The sequence below is a fragment of the Anopheles merus genome, chromosome 3R (genome assembly GCF_017562075.2).
Source record: "Anopheles merus strain MAF chromosome 3R, AmerM5.1, whole genome shotgun sequence".
NCBI classification, from domain to species: domain Eukaryota; kingdom Metazoa; phylum Arthropoda; class Insecta; order Diptera; family Culicidae; genus Anopheles; species Anopheles merus.
Window position 1 is genome coordinate 23646314 of NC_054084.1, and position 14655 is coordinate 23660968.

The window sequence follows — 14655 nt, forward strand, 5'->3', positions numbered from 1 at the left end:
GGTGTTGTGTCATCGAATTCTTAATTCGTCTATTAGTATAGTTCACCCGAGCACGACGTGTACGTGTACTACGCTCATCCCGAGCCGAGGAGTAATATCGTTTGTTGCGTGTTTTTTTTTTGTTTCCTCTATTGCGTCGACAGTAACACATTATATAGATAGGGACTAGTTTGACTAGTCATTCCGCTACTAGTAGGTAACAGGTTTGCCTAGAACATTAATCACTAACAAAGTTTGCTGCTCCTTCCCCCCTTCTCTTAACGATACTAATCTGAAACACAATCGTAACACAGTAACCGAAACACAAGCACGTTGCACTAAGTCGTATTGTTTTCTCTCAAACAGTACACAGGAAAGCGTTTGTGGGCTGTTGCGTTGAGAGTGGTGGTTAATAAATATAGCATTAGCAATAACACAGTAGCACCAATGGTGTGCAGTGGGCTAATCGAATAACTCCTCTATCCTTATGCAAATTATCTCCCAGAGAGGAACGATGGAACGATAAATCCTATACCACTGATCCGCGATACGCATCACATCGCACGTCGTTTCGGGGGGGCCGCGAAGCGTGTCGTGTGTCTCGGGTAGTACTGGATTCGATCAACTGATAATATTTACATATTCCTACACCACCCAGCCATGGCTCCCTGGGGGAGGGTATCACCGCCAATCTATCCTCTCTCATCGAGCTCGATGCTCTATCATCGTTCGTTTCGTTGGTCGGTAAAATGCCCGAAGCGATTTCGAAATTTCAAACAAACGGTCGTTATCGATCAATCAACGTAAAATATGAACCGCGCTAGAGGGGATGGGTCGGAACGAGCTGGAAGGTTTCTAATTTAAATTTCCGATTGCGTTGCTCCACACGTGGTGAAGCGCCACCGTAAATTGACCGTAAACCACAGAATGTCTGCCTCCCCGACAACAACACACAGCAACAGCAGCAGCTCAAATTCAGTACCTTTTACACACTAACGGAGGCTTATTTCACGGCAACAATGTTCGCAACACCATCCGCAGCAGCAGCAGCAGCAGCAGCAGCAGCAGCAGCAGCATCAGTCGCACTTGCTTCCGACGGCTTGTTCTTATCCTTGTCCTTTTCCTTCTCCTTATCCTCCTTCATGAATAATAGAGGGCACATTCCCAGCAGACATCCGATGGTAATACCCAGCACTCGTCCCTAGAGCACAACATTGTGTATTTGTGTGCGGGGTTTTACACGCAGTAGGCGCCGGGTGTGTGTGTGTGTGTGTGTGTGTGTGTGGTGGAAAGAATAACAAAAAAAGAAAGAAATGTTAAAATGAATTCGCCTCCGCTTGAGAAATGTAAAAATGGTGCTGGTTTGGGGCACGAAACGCACCAACAGAAAGGTATTGGCGCAATGTATTTTGAAATTAAAATACCAATGCTATTCGGGACGGGATAGTGAGGTGTGAAAATATTTCATGCCCATAAATTATTCCATTGACGTACTCGCCGAGCGAACTCGTGTCCATTTCGACGCTCGAGTGCTTTCAGCCGCAACACACACAAAACAAAAAATACCCGCTCATTCCAGCACCAAAGCTTACCAAATTGGCCGCCCTTCGGCTGGCTTTCATCTCCAGCTGGATCGGCGACATCTTCGGCGGCTTCACGCCACTCATTTCGGCCAGCTTCTCCACGTAGAAGGCGGACCCGATGCCGATTACGTCGCTGATGGTGTTCCCCAGTGCTGCCGCCGCCATCGTCGATATGCACATGAACAGCCCGAGCGTGTGCTCGATGTAGTCGCCCTGGAAATGGCACGAAACGAAAGCGGGAATTGAATGTATACGGATACACCTTTTGGAACCCGAGAGTTGTACGACCAAATGGCAAGCAATAGCAACGAGCAAGTGTCCGTAAACGACTGCTACTCGATGGGCAAAAAGGGTGTGCTGCTGTGCTTACTAGTGATGGGAAAAATAAAGTGTTTGTCGGAATCGATTCCGGCTAACTGCGAAGTTTTCTAGAATCGATTCCGGATAGTAGGTTCGATATCGATTTCGGAATCGGCTCCTGAAACGGAATCGGCTCTGGAATCGAAATCAATTCCGGAATCAGAATCGGTTCCGGATTCGGAATCGGGTTTGGAATTGGAATCGGTTCCGGAACCGGAATCGATTTCGGAATCGGAATCGGTTTTGGAATCGGAATCGGTTTCGGAGTCGAAATCAGCTCCGGAATCGGAATTGGCTCCGAAATTAGAATAGGCCTCGAAGCGGAGCCGCTTTCGGCATCTCCATAAGAGAAGGCATTTGGGTCCAATGATGATCCTTATGGTCTATGATGGTCCGTCCGTATTGATAGCCGCAAAGAATCAAAATTTACTTGTAAATGATCCATTCTCATGGAGATTGCCGGACTGATTTTGCTTCTGAAATTTCTTATTGCAATTCAAAAACTGATTCTCATTCCGGAGCTAATTCCTTTGCTGGAAACAATCCTGATTCCGTTACCGGGGCAAATTGCGATTCTCAGATCGATTCCGATTAGGGAGCTGATTCGAATCGCGGAATCGATTCCGGAACTGACTCCGGAATCGGCTCCAGATCCAATCTCGGAATCGGCTCCGAAGTCAATTCCGGAATCGACTACGAAATCGTCTGGGGAATCGGCTCCGGAATCGATTCCAGCAGCGGAATCGGATCCGGAATTGATTCCGAACACGACATCGGGTAGGACCGATTCCGAGCTTCCACCACTAGTGCTTACCGCAATGATCATGGTAAAGTTGTCAAGGAAACCAAATCCAATGAATGGGAGGGCGTTCACCAATCCAACTGTAATTAAAACAAAACATAAACAAAGTGAGTTAAGGAATTAATTGTATTAAACCATTGCCAGACAATTATTGAAAGGACTAGCTTTGTTTTGTAACTAAAATATATGCTTACAGCGTTTTCCAAATCAGTTTCGAATGAAAACATTGTTATTCACCGCATCCAAGATGTTTTTCAACACAGCTGGTTTATTCGTTTCAAAATGAAAGTTCAGTTTCAACGCATGATTTTCAACGCATAACAAAGAACTGTCACACTCAAGCCAGCTTGAGTCGTGTTGAAAATCATGCTGTAGATTTTAAAAATTATTATGATGGAAATTAAATGTTAGATTGATGCGGAACATCATTTTGCATGCGGTGAATAACAATATTTACATTGGAAGCTGACTTGGAAAACCCTGTAATGTTTTTTTTTTTGTTAACAAGAACTGTCTATTAATTCCAACTTAACCTTTTACGACATCGCGCATTTGCAAAGGTCCCCATCAAACACCCGATCCGTTAAAGCATGATAAAATATGCAAAGTACGGGGTATGTACTAAATCAATTAATGAGTAACTAATTGGCGTGTCCCAACATGTCAAACGTGTTCCGAAGAACCCGCCGCTCCTCTCCACCTTTTGATACACACCCCACAATCTCACAAATCACAACCCAACCGACAACGACGACGAAGGCACGGTGGTAATGCACGTCATTAAAACTTTAAACACTTTTCCAAACTTAACCAGTTTGCACCGTTGTTTGGTGAAGGAGTGGTGATGGGTGGGGTCGCTGGGCGACATTTTGCACCCCATTCGCCAACGCGAAACGTTGCTCTCCCCGGGCAGCAGTATCTCATTAGCGAAGGACAACGAAAACGGCTCCATTCTTTTGAGCGAGAGCTTTCCTTTTTGTGCAAAACAAAAACCTTTTCCTTTGAAAGTTTATGCATGTTTTTTTTTTGGTTACTGTTACTGCTTTTGCTGTGCGCTATTGATGTTTGTCTCCAGCACGTTAAACTCCAATCTTGAGAAGTAAAGAGATTGTGCATAATTTCATAAACCTCCGCCGGTGGGAATGGTTTTGGGATTTTGTTATCTTTTCAAATGATGAAATAACTTAAAACGAACCTTACTTGAACTTCCCTTTTCTTGGGGGGGGGGGGGGGGGGGGGGAGCAGTCTAAGAGATGTTGACCTCGCCTAAGTTTTGTGGGGTTTGGCTTAAATGTAGAAAGAAAAGGTGCATTTATGGCACCGCAAAGCTGTTAAATATTATGCTTTGTCCGGAAATTGCCCTCCCCGGCGGCAAAATGGCCCCACAAACCGCAGAATCATGATGATAGATCCCTTCAGCCTCGGCCTTCCCTTCCCCTTACAGAGGGAGAGTGGTCCACTGATTTCCGGGATAATACAGCTGTATTCGGAAACGCCCCAAGAGTTCTCGGGCGGTTAAAAGTTAACGAACGCCCACCTCAACAAAACGTTAAATTTCTATCTCTATCTGCCCTTTGATACTCTACTGTGTGCCTGTGTGGGTGAGTTTATGGTTTTTTTCCTTATTCTTCTTCTTCTCTTGCCTACCGTATTATGTTACAATGCTGCGGGGAAGGCGCTCAGGCTAGCCCCCTTTTTTACCGGGACCAAACAAAAGTTACTTTAACCTTTCCGCAACCTTGCAACTCCCGGAATACGCGCTTCCGGTTTCCTATATCCCGAGGATAGCAAAAAAAAAAGGGTATACTACAATGCAGTGAACCACAAACTCGCTCGCCCGCCCGCCCGCCCTAAATCAATTCGAAAAGCGTAAACAGTTTGGCAACTGTTGCTTCGTGCCGCCTGTAACCTGTAGCCACAGTCAATTTGGTTTGAATAATAACGGAAGGCGGCTGTCGTCGTCTCGCATCAAGAAAAATCGATACGAAAATCCGCACCCAGCTGGAAAAGGCAACACAGAGCGAAGGGGGACGCTGTGTTTTAGCTGTGTTAGATATGTGCCCGTTCAATCACGGGCTTCAATTAGTGGATGATTCATTTACTGCTCTCAATCAACGGGATTGCACCCCGTTTTCCATATCCGTTCTGTGCCGGCCGAGCGGTCCTTAACGAATGATATGCTTCTTCCATTGCTGTCCTTCTTCGCTAAGCTCATCAAGTAGCTGCCACTGCCATACTCACACACACACATGGTGCAAGGTAGCTCACTCCTTTTACTGAATCAACAATTCTATTCCCTGTCTGTCGACTACTTGTACCACTACTAGAACCATAGCAAAGCTGACTTTTTTTTCTCCTGCTTATTTCCACCCACTTGCCATCTCGAGTGGAGGAAAGCGAGCCCTTTTCAGACGACGAGTACGCCAAAACGCAGAGCCGCGTGGCAAACACGCGCCGTGCAAGTGGATGTAAGTGGACAAGATTTATCAAATGCCACTACGCCTCGGCTCTGCTCTCGTTCCCAGCACAGGTGTAAGTGAAAGGGCCGCATGCACACAGGGGTGGTCGACAAATGGTGCACCTTACTACACGCAGTGCGACATATGGAGCAGTTCGGAAAAAACTGATACGGCACGACAGAACTACCGGGGCGGGAATTGGACGCGAGCGCGTTTCGCCATCAGTTGAATAAAGGGATAATCCTTTGCGAAAGCTTGTGTGTGTGTGTGCAAGCTACCACTACTGGCAATTGCAGAAGTGTTATTTCAAACGGGTTTAATGCTACCATTCCATTCATTCCAGCGTTGCTTCGTGTTGTTGGTTTCAATTAAAGTTTCAGTCGGATTGCTCTGTTCGTTTCGTTTACATTTCGTGCGCTGCAATTAAAACAAACATTCAGTGGGCTAATGATACTTGAAACTTGGTTCATTTTCAATAATTGTCGGTAAAATAGGAATATTCTATAACTCAAACTCTCTTTGTCTATGCATGTTAGCCAAAATGAGTTTAAACCCCGATGCTTATCACAAAAATTGAAGCGCACAGAGCAAACTTGTACAAGAAAAAAGAGCTTCAAAACTAATAAAAACCAACCGTCTATCTAACGTGCACCGGCTCCAGATAACAGCTACAGCTCGAGCAGCACGCCCCACACTGGCATGGCAATGAAATCACAATGCTTTTGTGGCGTCTCTTCCTTTTAGCTGTCAAGCACCGGCAACAGAACGCAGATGCCAGGGACAGTTTCTTCTCCGCACACACACACAATAACGAGTTTCTCTCCCCGGGGTTGCAATAAAAGCTGAAGCTGAATAACAATTATTGCTCCATTCTTTCGTCAAGCAATGCAACGGGGGCCGAAAAGGTGACAGATTGTGCAAAAGCAGCAGCACCGGAGCCCCATCTATCTTCATGTCGCTCCTCTACTAAAGCAATTTGCCAACTGTTTTCATCGTTTTCGTTTCGTCACTTGACAGCAGGTAACGATTTTTGTTGTTGTTGTTGCTGTTGTGTTAAAGTGTTTAAGTTTTCACATTAAATTCCCGCTCCTTCTTTACGAGACTTCGGCTGTAATATTAAATGGTTTCCGTGAAAATTCATGCTTCAAGCTGAAAAGTACCATGCGTCTCCATTAGTGTGTGTGTGTGGAGAGAGAGAAAACGGTTCAACAAATTCGGTTACTTACGTTTCATGAGGTCCGAAGTCGGTGGTACTGGCACTGTTTCGGCTGGCATGTGGAGTAAGCAAACAAAAAGGATCGATTAGTATTAGAGGAAAGCAAAAAATTACAACAATAATTGCACCAAAAGTGTGGCCACCATCACCTATCTCCATCACCACATTGCAGTGTCTTCTCAGGTTCTTTTTTTTCGGCACTAAAGCATAGCTCTTCTAATGCTTCTACGGATTTACAAGACGATGTTTTACTTCGTATATAGGAAACACAACACAAGCAAAGATGAAGGTGGGGTAACAAGAGCATGCAAAGATGAGAAGGGAAGCAAGCTTGTTGTGCCTGAGCAAGTAGAGAGAGAAAGACAGAGGCCAGAATTTAATTCGTTTCATGCATAATTTAACATCAAAAGCCAGTCCACTCACTGCTCGATAGGAGCATGGAGGAGGAAAGCGTAACGTAAAAAAAAGAAAGAAAATATAATAAAACATTAAATTAAATCATTCGCAACCAGACATTCGGGGTTGTTCACTGCCATGTTTTGTACAAGCGGCTCGAGGGAAACTCTCCTGTGCTTAGTTGGACACAGCGCGTTTCAGCCTTATCGTTTTGAGTGTTTTGTTGTGGAGTTTGTGTTGCATGCACACACACATTAGGCGTTAATGTAATACGCACGAGAGCTCATACACACTTTGTTTTATGGACACAATTTCACGCGTTTAATAGGTAGCAGAGATCGTGGTCATCTCCGTACGCCGTGTAAAAATAGAACAAGCAACAACAGCACGTGTGGCATGCGAATTTATGAAGCAATTTGCCCACCCCCGATGGCCCCTTGCCCGGTTTTGTAATATTACATTCTCTCACGAGAACATGCTTTGTCTTGTCAGTGTCAGCTTAACGAAGCGAAGGTAAAGCAAGAGATACAAGAATGGAATGCTAAAACCAATCTAAAACCCATCCCAATACAAGGAAGTCATGCAATCATTAGCCACAATAGCAAAGCCAATCCGCTCAGACAGATCGCGCGCGTGTGTGTGCAGCAAATACATCGTTCGTTGGGTCAGCACGCAACGCAACGCTGTCCTGTCGCCAATCAATGTTTCATTACGGTAGTCGCAGTCGCAGAAAGTACATCTAATTTTTCCATACACATGCCGCTCACGTCCAAGCGCACGTCCAAGCGCCACTCGGGCCGATGATTAATGCAACGGTCGGGTTGATTAGAGCCGTAATGAAGGTTGGCTGATCCTTGTCTCAAGATAAATAGCGCGTCACATGGCGGGCCGAACATAATTTAACGCAGCCACGGCAACAGCAGCAGCGCTTGATGTACGAAGCACCAACCACCCACAAACAAGATTAATTGTGATGCAAAAACCCCTAAAAGCATGAAGCTTTGCCGAATACGGAATTAATTCCCTGGCTTTGCCCTTTCTCAGCTCACTGCTTGCTTGGCGGCAGCAGCAGCAGCATGCTAATTTTGTAATGAAAGCTTAATCCTTACACTGATTGAGCGTCTCTCGACCGCTTTTTTTCGGTGTTGGCCCTCAAATCTTACAATTTCTACTTAATCTGCCTTTGAAATTTGTTTTTCTATACTACAAACTTTCACCTTTATTTGCAGCACTAAATGTAATGCAAAATTTAATCGTTCTAGCACCTGAAAGTGCTGGCAGAAACGCTTTTCGAGCAGCGCGTTGTATCATCCGGCGCAACGCAAACAGTCAATATAATGCAAAATCAATATTTACACAGCGAGCACACGAATCATACAAGGGGAGGCGAGGGGAGTTGGGTTTGCAACATGAAATTAGCTCCCGGGGTCTAGTGGTGCTGGATTGGGCGCTGGTCTATGGGTGAATGCTATGGGGATCGTTCAATTTTTGCCAACGGTATCCTTCTATACCGACCTACCCCGATACATAAACATACTACCGCTTTACCAACATACACCACATACAACATCGACACACACACACACACACCTATTTCGCAGTACACATACACATAAGACAGCGCCAGGAACCTACCGAAATCGCATATTTATGTGCCCTGTTTGCCCCCACACCAACTGACTTAATTTTGCGTCTAGGCAGAAGAAGAAGAAGTTGACGAAGCGCACAACGAAAAAAGAGAGAAGAGAAACCAAATCTGGCTACATAGTACGTAAGGTATAGTTGGGTGTGTAAGCGCTTTAAAGGGGTTTTTAACCTCCCTCCCCCTAATCGTATTACAGGTTGGAGTAAGTTGTGCAATAGGATTGTAATTTCGATTTATAAACGGTTTATGTACTGGTTTGACGATGGAAAACAGGTATATGCTAATGCACAACAAAAAACAGGATCATATTTACTTATTTTTGCTTAAAGTTCTTAACTATTTTGATTAGTTTTCACTCAAGTTTTGGGTCGTTTTTATTTTTTTATATAGAAAAACTGATAGGGAAAGTTATTCTAGTGTTTTTTCTTCTCTTTTCTTTATTGTGTTTTGTATCATAATTCTTCTTAAAAAAATTTCCTTAAAGATAAACCAAGTTTAACTTGTTCATGTTTGATGTGTTTTTTTCCAAATCTGAGAAAGATTTGTGTAAACTATTAACATTTCACAATTTAATATTATACACACAAATAACAAAATTTTCTATAAATATCGTTTTTCTACATTTTAAAAGTCATTTTGAATATTCAGATTTTGTCTTAAATAATTGAACTATAATAGTTGTAATGTAATTTAATACTTCGATGTCAAACATTTGTAGTAATACGATTAGGGTCACTATGTTATTAAAACAAATACAGGATTTTTTAAATAACTTTCGTCAACAAATGTCAACATTGTTTTTCATCGAGTGTTAAAAGTTATTCCACATCACTCTGATATTTCCTTTTCATCATACACAGGGGTTTTTCGAGTCGATTTCCAATGTCAACGATATTTTTCCTTGCCTGCGAGATGTTTTTCAACAGTCCTCAAATGTTGTATTGGCATCACAATAATTTGTCAGTTCTTCCACATGATTTTCAACCCGAACCAAGCTGGATTGAGTTTGACAGTTATTTTGTGATGTGTTGCAAATCATGCATAATGAACAATTATTGTTTTGTATATGCAATATTTGACAGCTGTTGAAAAACATGCTGCAGGCGGTGAATACAGGGTTTTCGAAGTCGCTTTCAAAACATTGTCATTCACCGCGTGTAACATGTTAATTCATATCGATCTGACCGTCATGTCCATGACATTTCATTTAATAATTTTAAATTTCTTTAGCTAATAATTTAATTTTTTTTAATAATAATAATTTTTAGCTTTCTCAAACTCTCAAGCTGGATTGAGTTTGACAGTTCTTTGATATGTGTTGAAAATCATGTGTTAAAACTGAAATTTCATTTCGAAACGAATAAACCAATTGACAGCTGTTGAAAAACATCTTGAATGCGGTGAATAACAATGTTTTCATTTGAAATTGACTTGAAAACCCCTGTAACGATGTGCGCATTCAAAAGAGATGTGAAAACTGTAATATAATTGATTTCTTCAGCATGCTTTTCAACACTTCAGATGTCATCGAGTGATGGGATCTGGTTTCAAACCCCGCTGAAAAAGCGATGGCAGCAACCCATTGAAGAGTTTAAAATCATGCTGAAGAAATTAAAATTATTATGACGGAAGTGAAATATCAGAGTGATGTGGAATAAAGTTTTGCACGCGGTGAATAACAATGGCTACAATGGTTCGAAACTGACTAGGAAAACCCTATAATAGTGTACGATTTTCATTAAAAAAAAACAGTTCAGCAAAGCTTGAAAAATTAAAAAAACTTTATAGAAAATATTAAAAAGTAATAAAAAAGTATACTTTAAAAAACTCGCTTATAGCAGTTCGGTTCGATTCATATGGTACTGAGCAAAAGGGAAGTAAATTGCCCAAAATTGCTTATTAGTTGCTATAATAAACTAAGATAAAATTAATATAATACAATTACCCCGCCTTACACTACTTATTCTAAAGGTTATTTTGTCAACCTATTGCCTCCACCCCGCCCAGGTTAACCATATGCTAAAATGATGGATTACAAAAGGGGTTAGTAGTAAGCGAACGAAAAGGGGGGCAACCCAAAACGTTATACAAATAAAGCACTCGACTAATCTCCCTACTACGCGCCGGTCATCTCCAGTAACGCAATGAATAAATGAAGCGGGGGAAAAACGTAAAATGTGAACCTTATGCACTTATGGCAGAGCAATCTAAATATAAGGTAAACAAAAACTAAACAAACAAAAAAAACACAGGCCAAACCACAAACCAATAAAAGTAAACGTAAACATACACAAAGCATACCGAACTTCTTTTGCAGCCAATCTTCCGGCACCGCGCAGTAGGAACCGGTCGGATCTACATCACCCAGGACCGGCTTTAGCTTTGCTGGACGGCCGAATCTACTTCGCCAAACGGTTGCTGCCAACTGCCCTATGTGTGATGCAGGGGAGGGTTTTGAATATATAATAATATAGTAAGCAGCGCGACATTTCCTCGACTGTCGTCGTTTTCGGTGGGATCCGGGGAAGGCATTGCTTTATTAGTACTAGGGGATTGGACACGAGGGTTGGACCGGGGGCGGACGGAGGGGGACGGCGCAACTAATGACGGTCGGGGGACGGTCTACACAGACACACATACACCCACAACCCATCCTGCTAAAAGGGCACCTGGCCAAAAGGAGAGCTACACGGTCGAGCGTGTGAGATCACGCCATTACACCTGCTATTGCAAACGGTCAGGGCTCGTTCCCGGGATTGGACCGCCTAGACCACTCAATTGTCAAGGGTATTATAAAGCTATGAATGAACAATCATTGGACTGGGGTATAGATAGAGAGAGGGAAAGTTTGCCATTAGTAGGCACCTTCTCACTCGAAGGATCGCATTTCCAGGAGCGCGTTCAACGGGAGTCAAACTAACAAAAGCAGCATAAGCATTGGGTCATGTTTTGCCAACGTTACCCTTTTTCGAGGGGTCTTATAATACATTTACAAAAGGAATACGTAATGCTATCTACGGTAAACTTTACCTTTCCTCGAATAATACGATCACTAGGAAAGCAGAAAATGATTTAAAAAAGTCTCAAATATTTATGATGAACTTAAATAAGCTTTTGCAATTACAGTTTTTCTTCCCAAATCTTGCGCAACTAACCCGTGGTTTCCCATCAAACGGGGTCCCATCATATACCATCCTTATTGCTGTAATAATCTTGCTGTAACAGTGCAAATAAAGCAAGCCCATTTGCAGTGTCACGTAAACTGTACAGAGCTAATCGAAAGCACACGAGAACTAAAAAAAGAAACTAACAAAAAAAGTACGCACGATTACCACTTATCACAAGAAAAAGAAAAACATCTAAATTAAAATCACATCAATCGCGCAGATAGATAGCTAACAGTAGTAGTGGTACAGTAGAAGAGGTGAGAAGAGCAGCTAGAGTTTGAAAGAAGAGGCGATAGAGTGTGTGTAGGTGTGCTGATATAGAGACATTAGATCCTACTAGGAGCAGAAGATAACATACAGAGAGAAGCCCTGATTACAGCCGACAAGTGCGGCGGCGGCGGCAAACGTGCAACAAACCTGCCGCAGTGAGAAAGACAATTACCCGTAGGTTACCCGGATAGCAGGTACTGAATGCTGTTTGATAAGACAGTAGAGTGATGGAGTGTGCGGGGAGTATAAAAACGTGTGAAGAAGGAGAAGAAGTACTTGGGCTACTTGGACAAGGTGTTCTGTTCTGTTCTTTTTTTTTGTGCTTCGGGATTCCATTTGGTATCGCATTGTAGCTGGTACAGGGTGAAGTGTGTTCGAGTGGGCTGTGGGAAACATGGGTACTATCTTGTTCAAGATTGATTACATCATTACCGGAGCCACCGGTACCCACGGTACGTACACAGATGAAGAATGGTGGTTTTGGTTGATTTAGTATTTTCTGCCCAGTTTTGCTTTTCCTTTTCAATCCACTGAAGCTATATCGAATTCGCATTGATTTAGAGCCTTTCTTCGGCATCTTCGGTTCATCATCATCCATTCTTCACTGTCCCACGAAGGGTACGAAGGGTCGGTAATCGGTAAGTATGAGGGGAAAGGGAGGAAGGAAAGTAGCAAAACGTGCCCGGATGGGAAGAAAATTGAGAACTTGTTGCTTGGCATTGTGGGACGGTGGGACGATGACGATGATGGCATAGCATTCGCGCGCGCCGTTTGTGGGAAGCGCACAGAACGCATTTAGGCCCAAGAGCGAGTCTTTGTTTACATTACGCGTGCAAACACCCAGCGGTGGAGCGTAAAATTTGTGGCATTTTCTATTTTTGCTGCCTGTGTGGTGCCCCACCGAGCGCCACTGCCAGAGCAAATTCTCAATTTGCACGCTTCCCATTTGGCGCCGCGCACGTTTCTGCTCCGCTTCCGGGGAAAGGGATGGGAAAAATGAAAGATAGAGAGAGAGAGAGAGAGAGATAGAGAGAGCGAGTGAGACAGACAGGGATGAAACATCGAGAATTCGGGAAAATCAAAAGGATCAAGTACATCTACGGGAGCGCGCCCCTCTTGAGTGGCTCCGAGTGTTAAATTTCACCTTCAAACTTTGCCTTCACTTTGTTGGATTCGAATTGCTTCAGCGTGTTCATGAGCAATTCTCTTTCATCTTCGTTTAACCTGTACACCAGATCGTGCAGCTGCTCCCGGGTGAGGGTCGAGGCGGCCTGGGTGTAGGACCGCACCGGGCCACCTCCCGGAAAGAAGTACGCCCGCGCCATGACGGGCTGCCGTTGGAGGTGGTGGTTGTATCCAGTTCGGGCGACGACTCGCGCTGGCTGGTGTTGGGTGACCCGGTGCTGCTGCTGCTGGGCCGTACTGTGGAAGGATATGGAAGCACCAGCCATCCCACCTATCCGGTGACTAAGCCGCGGTGGCATCCGTGGGGCACTGCACAGCGTAGCACACTGTGACATCATGCTGGCAGCGCGCACAACACACGACACGTTCGCACACATTCCGTTTGCGTTTGCTGCTGCTTTTTTGCTCCTTCACCTGGTGGAAACAATCGGACACGGAAGCTGTGCGCACCGCAGGGGAAGGTAAATTTGTTTCACTCTGCCAAAGATTCACCGCACACGCTTATCAGTGCGGGCCCGAGTGCGTGTGAGCGCTGAGCTTTTGATTTCGACGTTTCCCTTTTCGTGAATAAATTCACACTCACTTCGGTTTCGTATCACTTTCGCTTCACTCTAGCACGAGCCAGGTATTTCGATATCCCTGCAGCAGTGGCACAATTTCGCGTGGGGAAACGATTGATTCGCACTTCTGACTCCCGTAATCACGCTTATCACCCCCCGAAAACTGCAGCGGAACTGGCGTGCGTGCGCTCTAGAACAACAACAAATGACACAATGGGGAAAAGAAAAAAATAAATAAAGCCAAGTGGGCCGAGCGGGACGGTTGGTACATTTTCGTTGTCAGAAGACAAGTGACAGTTGGGCGACCACAGTGCAAGAATTGACATTTGAGATCATAGTAGAGTTGAGCTTTGAGAGATTGGTCAACTTTTGAATGTTTTTTTGTCCACTTTACTAAAATGTACAAACCACAAAGTGCACGACTAATTCATAATGGTAATCTTCTCAGTATTTTTCTGTGAACTACAATAAACTAAATGAGTGTTTCTCATTATAAATTATCAACAAATAAAATTGAAAAAGGTAAATTTGATTGGATGTTCATAAATAGATGCTAAACTATTTTAAAGTTGCTCAAAACCAGAAGGTTAAGAATGTAGAACATTTTCTTATAAAGACTTTTGAAAAAAGCTCAAAACCAGGTTTAATGGCAGTTGTCAAAGGCGACGTGTGTTGCTAAACGAATTATTAACATTCTATGAATATTCGTATAGCACTAAAAACATATATTTTGCAACCATTGGCATATTCCACCTTGCTCAAAACCATCACAATCTTCCGTGAGAGTGCGTGTCTCACAAAATGGCATGCAGCAACCTCGATGGACTTTAATTTGAGAATTAATGAGGATATTTTGACCGTTTTTTAGTTCCAAAGTGAACTATGACTATACCAAAGACAACATTTTCCTATAGTGTGTTAGCAAATAGAGCGAGACAAACAGGTTTTTAGAAAGAGAAAGGCTACTTCCAGTTTCGAGTTCGAAATATTCAAATAGCTTTCAACGATTTTAAATTTAAAATCCAAGTTCGTT

General features: G+C 43.4%; 1 protein-coding gene across 5 annotated transcripts; it reads right to left on the bottom strand.

Annotated features, from left to right (window-relative positions):
• Window positions 1-308: 308 nt before the first annotated feature.
• LOC121596364 (transmembrane protein 65-like) lies at window positions 309-13830 on the bottom strand. Of its 5 annotated transcripts, none has more exons than XM_041921233.1 (7): window positions 13646-13830; window positions 13022-13502; window positions 10742-10870; window positions 6410-6451; window positions 2737-2804; window positions 1572-1775; window positions 309-1180 (listed from the first exon to the last, which is right to left on the bottom strand). In XM_041921233.1, exons 2-7 carry the CDS (start codon window positions 13437-13439, stop codon window positions 983-985), a joined length of 1059 nt encoding a protein of 352 aa, XP_041777167.1. In that variant the 5' UTR covers window positions 13440-13502; window positions 13646-13830; the 3' UTR covers window positions 309-982. The 5 variants fall into 5 exon arrangements, with proteins under 5 accessions (XP_041777167.1, XP_041777170.1, XP_041777171.1 ...); XM_041921236.1 differs by lacking the exon at window positions 13646-13830 and adding an exon at window positions 12338-12841 and having other exon boundaries at window positions 10742-10865; window positions 13022-13101; XM_041921237.1 differs by lacking the exon at window positions 13646-13830 and adding an exon at window positions 12338-12486 and having other exon boundaries at window positions 10742-10865; window positions 13022-13095.
• Between the last annotated feature and the right edge of the window lie 825 nt (window positions 13831-14655).

What these genes read in the sequence shown, in the direction of transcription:
- LOC121596364 (XM_041921233.1), bottom strand. Translation starts at nt 13,439, where the DNA reads ATGTGTGCGAACGTGTCGTGTGTTGTGCGCGCTGCCAGCATGATGTCA. An exon ending in TTGGCTGCAAAAGAAGTTCG is followed by an intron (nt 6,452 to 10,741) that starts GTATGCTTTGTG and finishes TCCACATGCCAG; the next exon opens with CCGAAACAGTGCCAGTACCA. An exon ending in ACTTTACCATGATCATTGCG is followed by an intron (nt 1,776 to 2,736) that starts GTAAGCACTAGT and finishes TGCCATTTCCAG; the next exon opens with GGCGACTACATCGAGCACAC.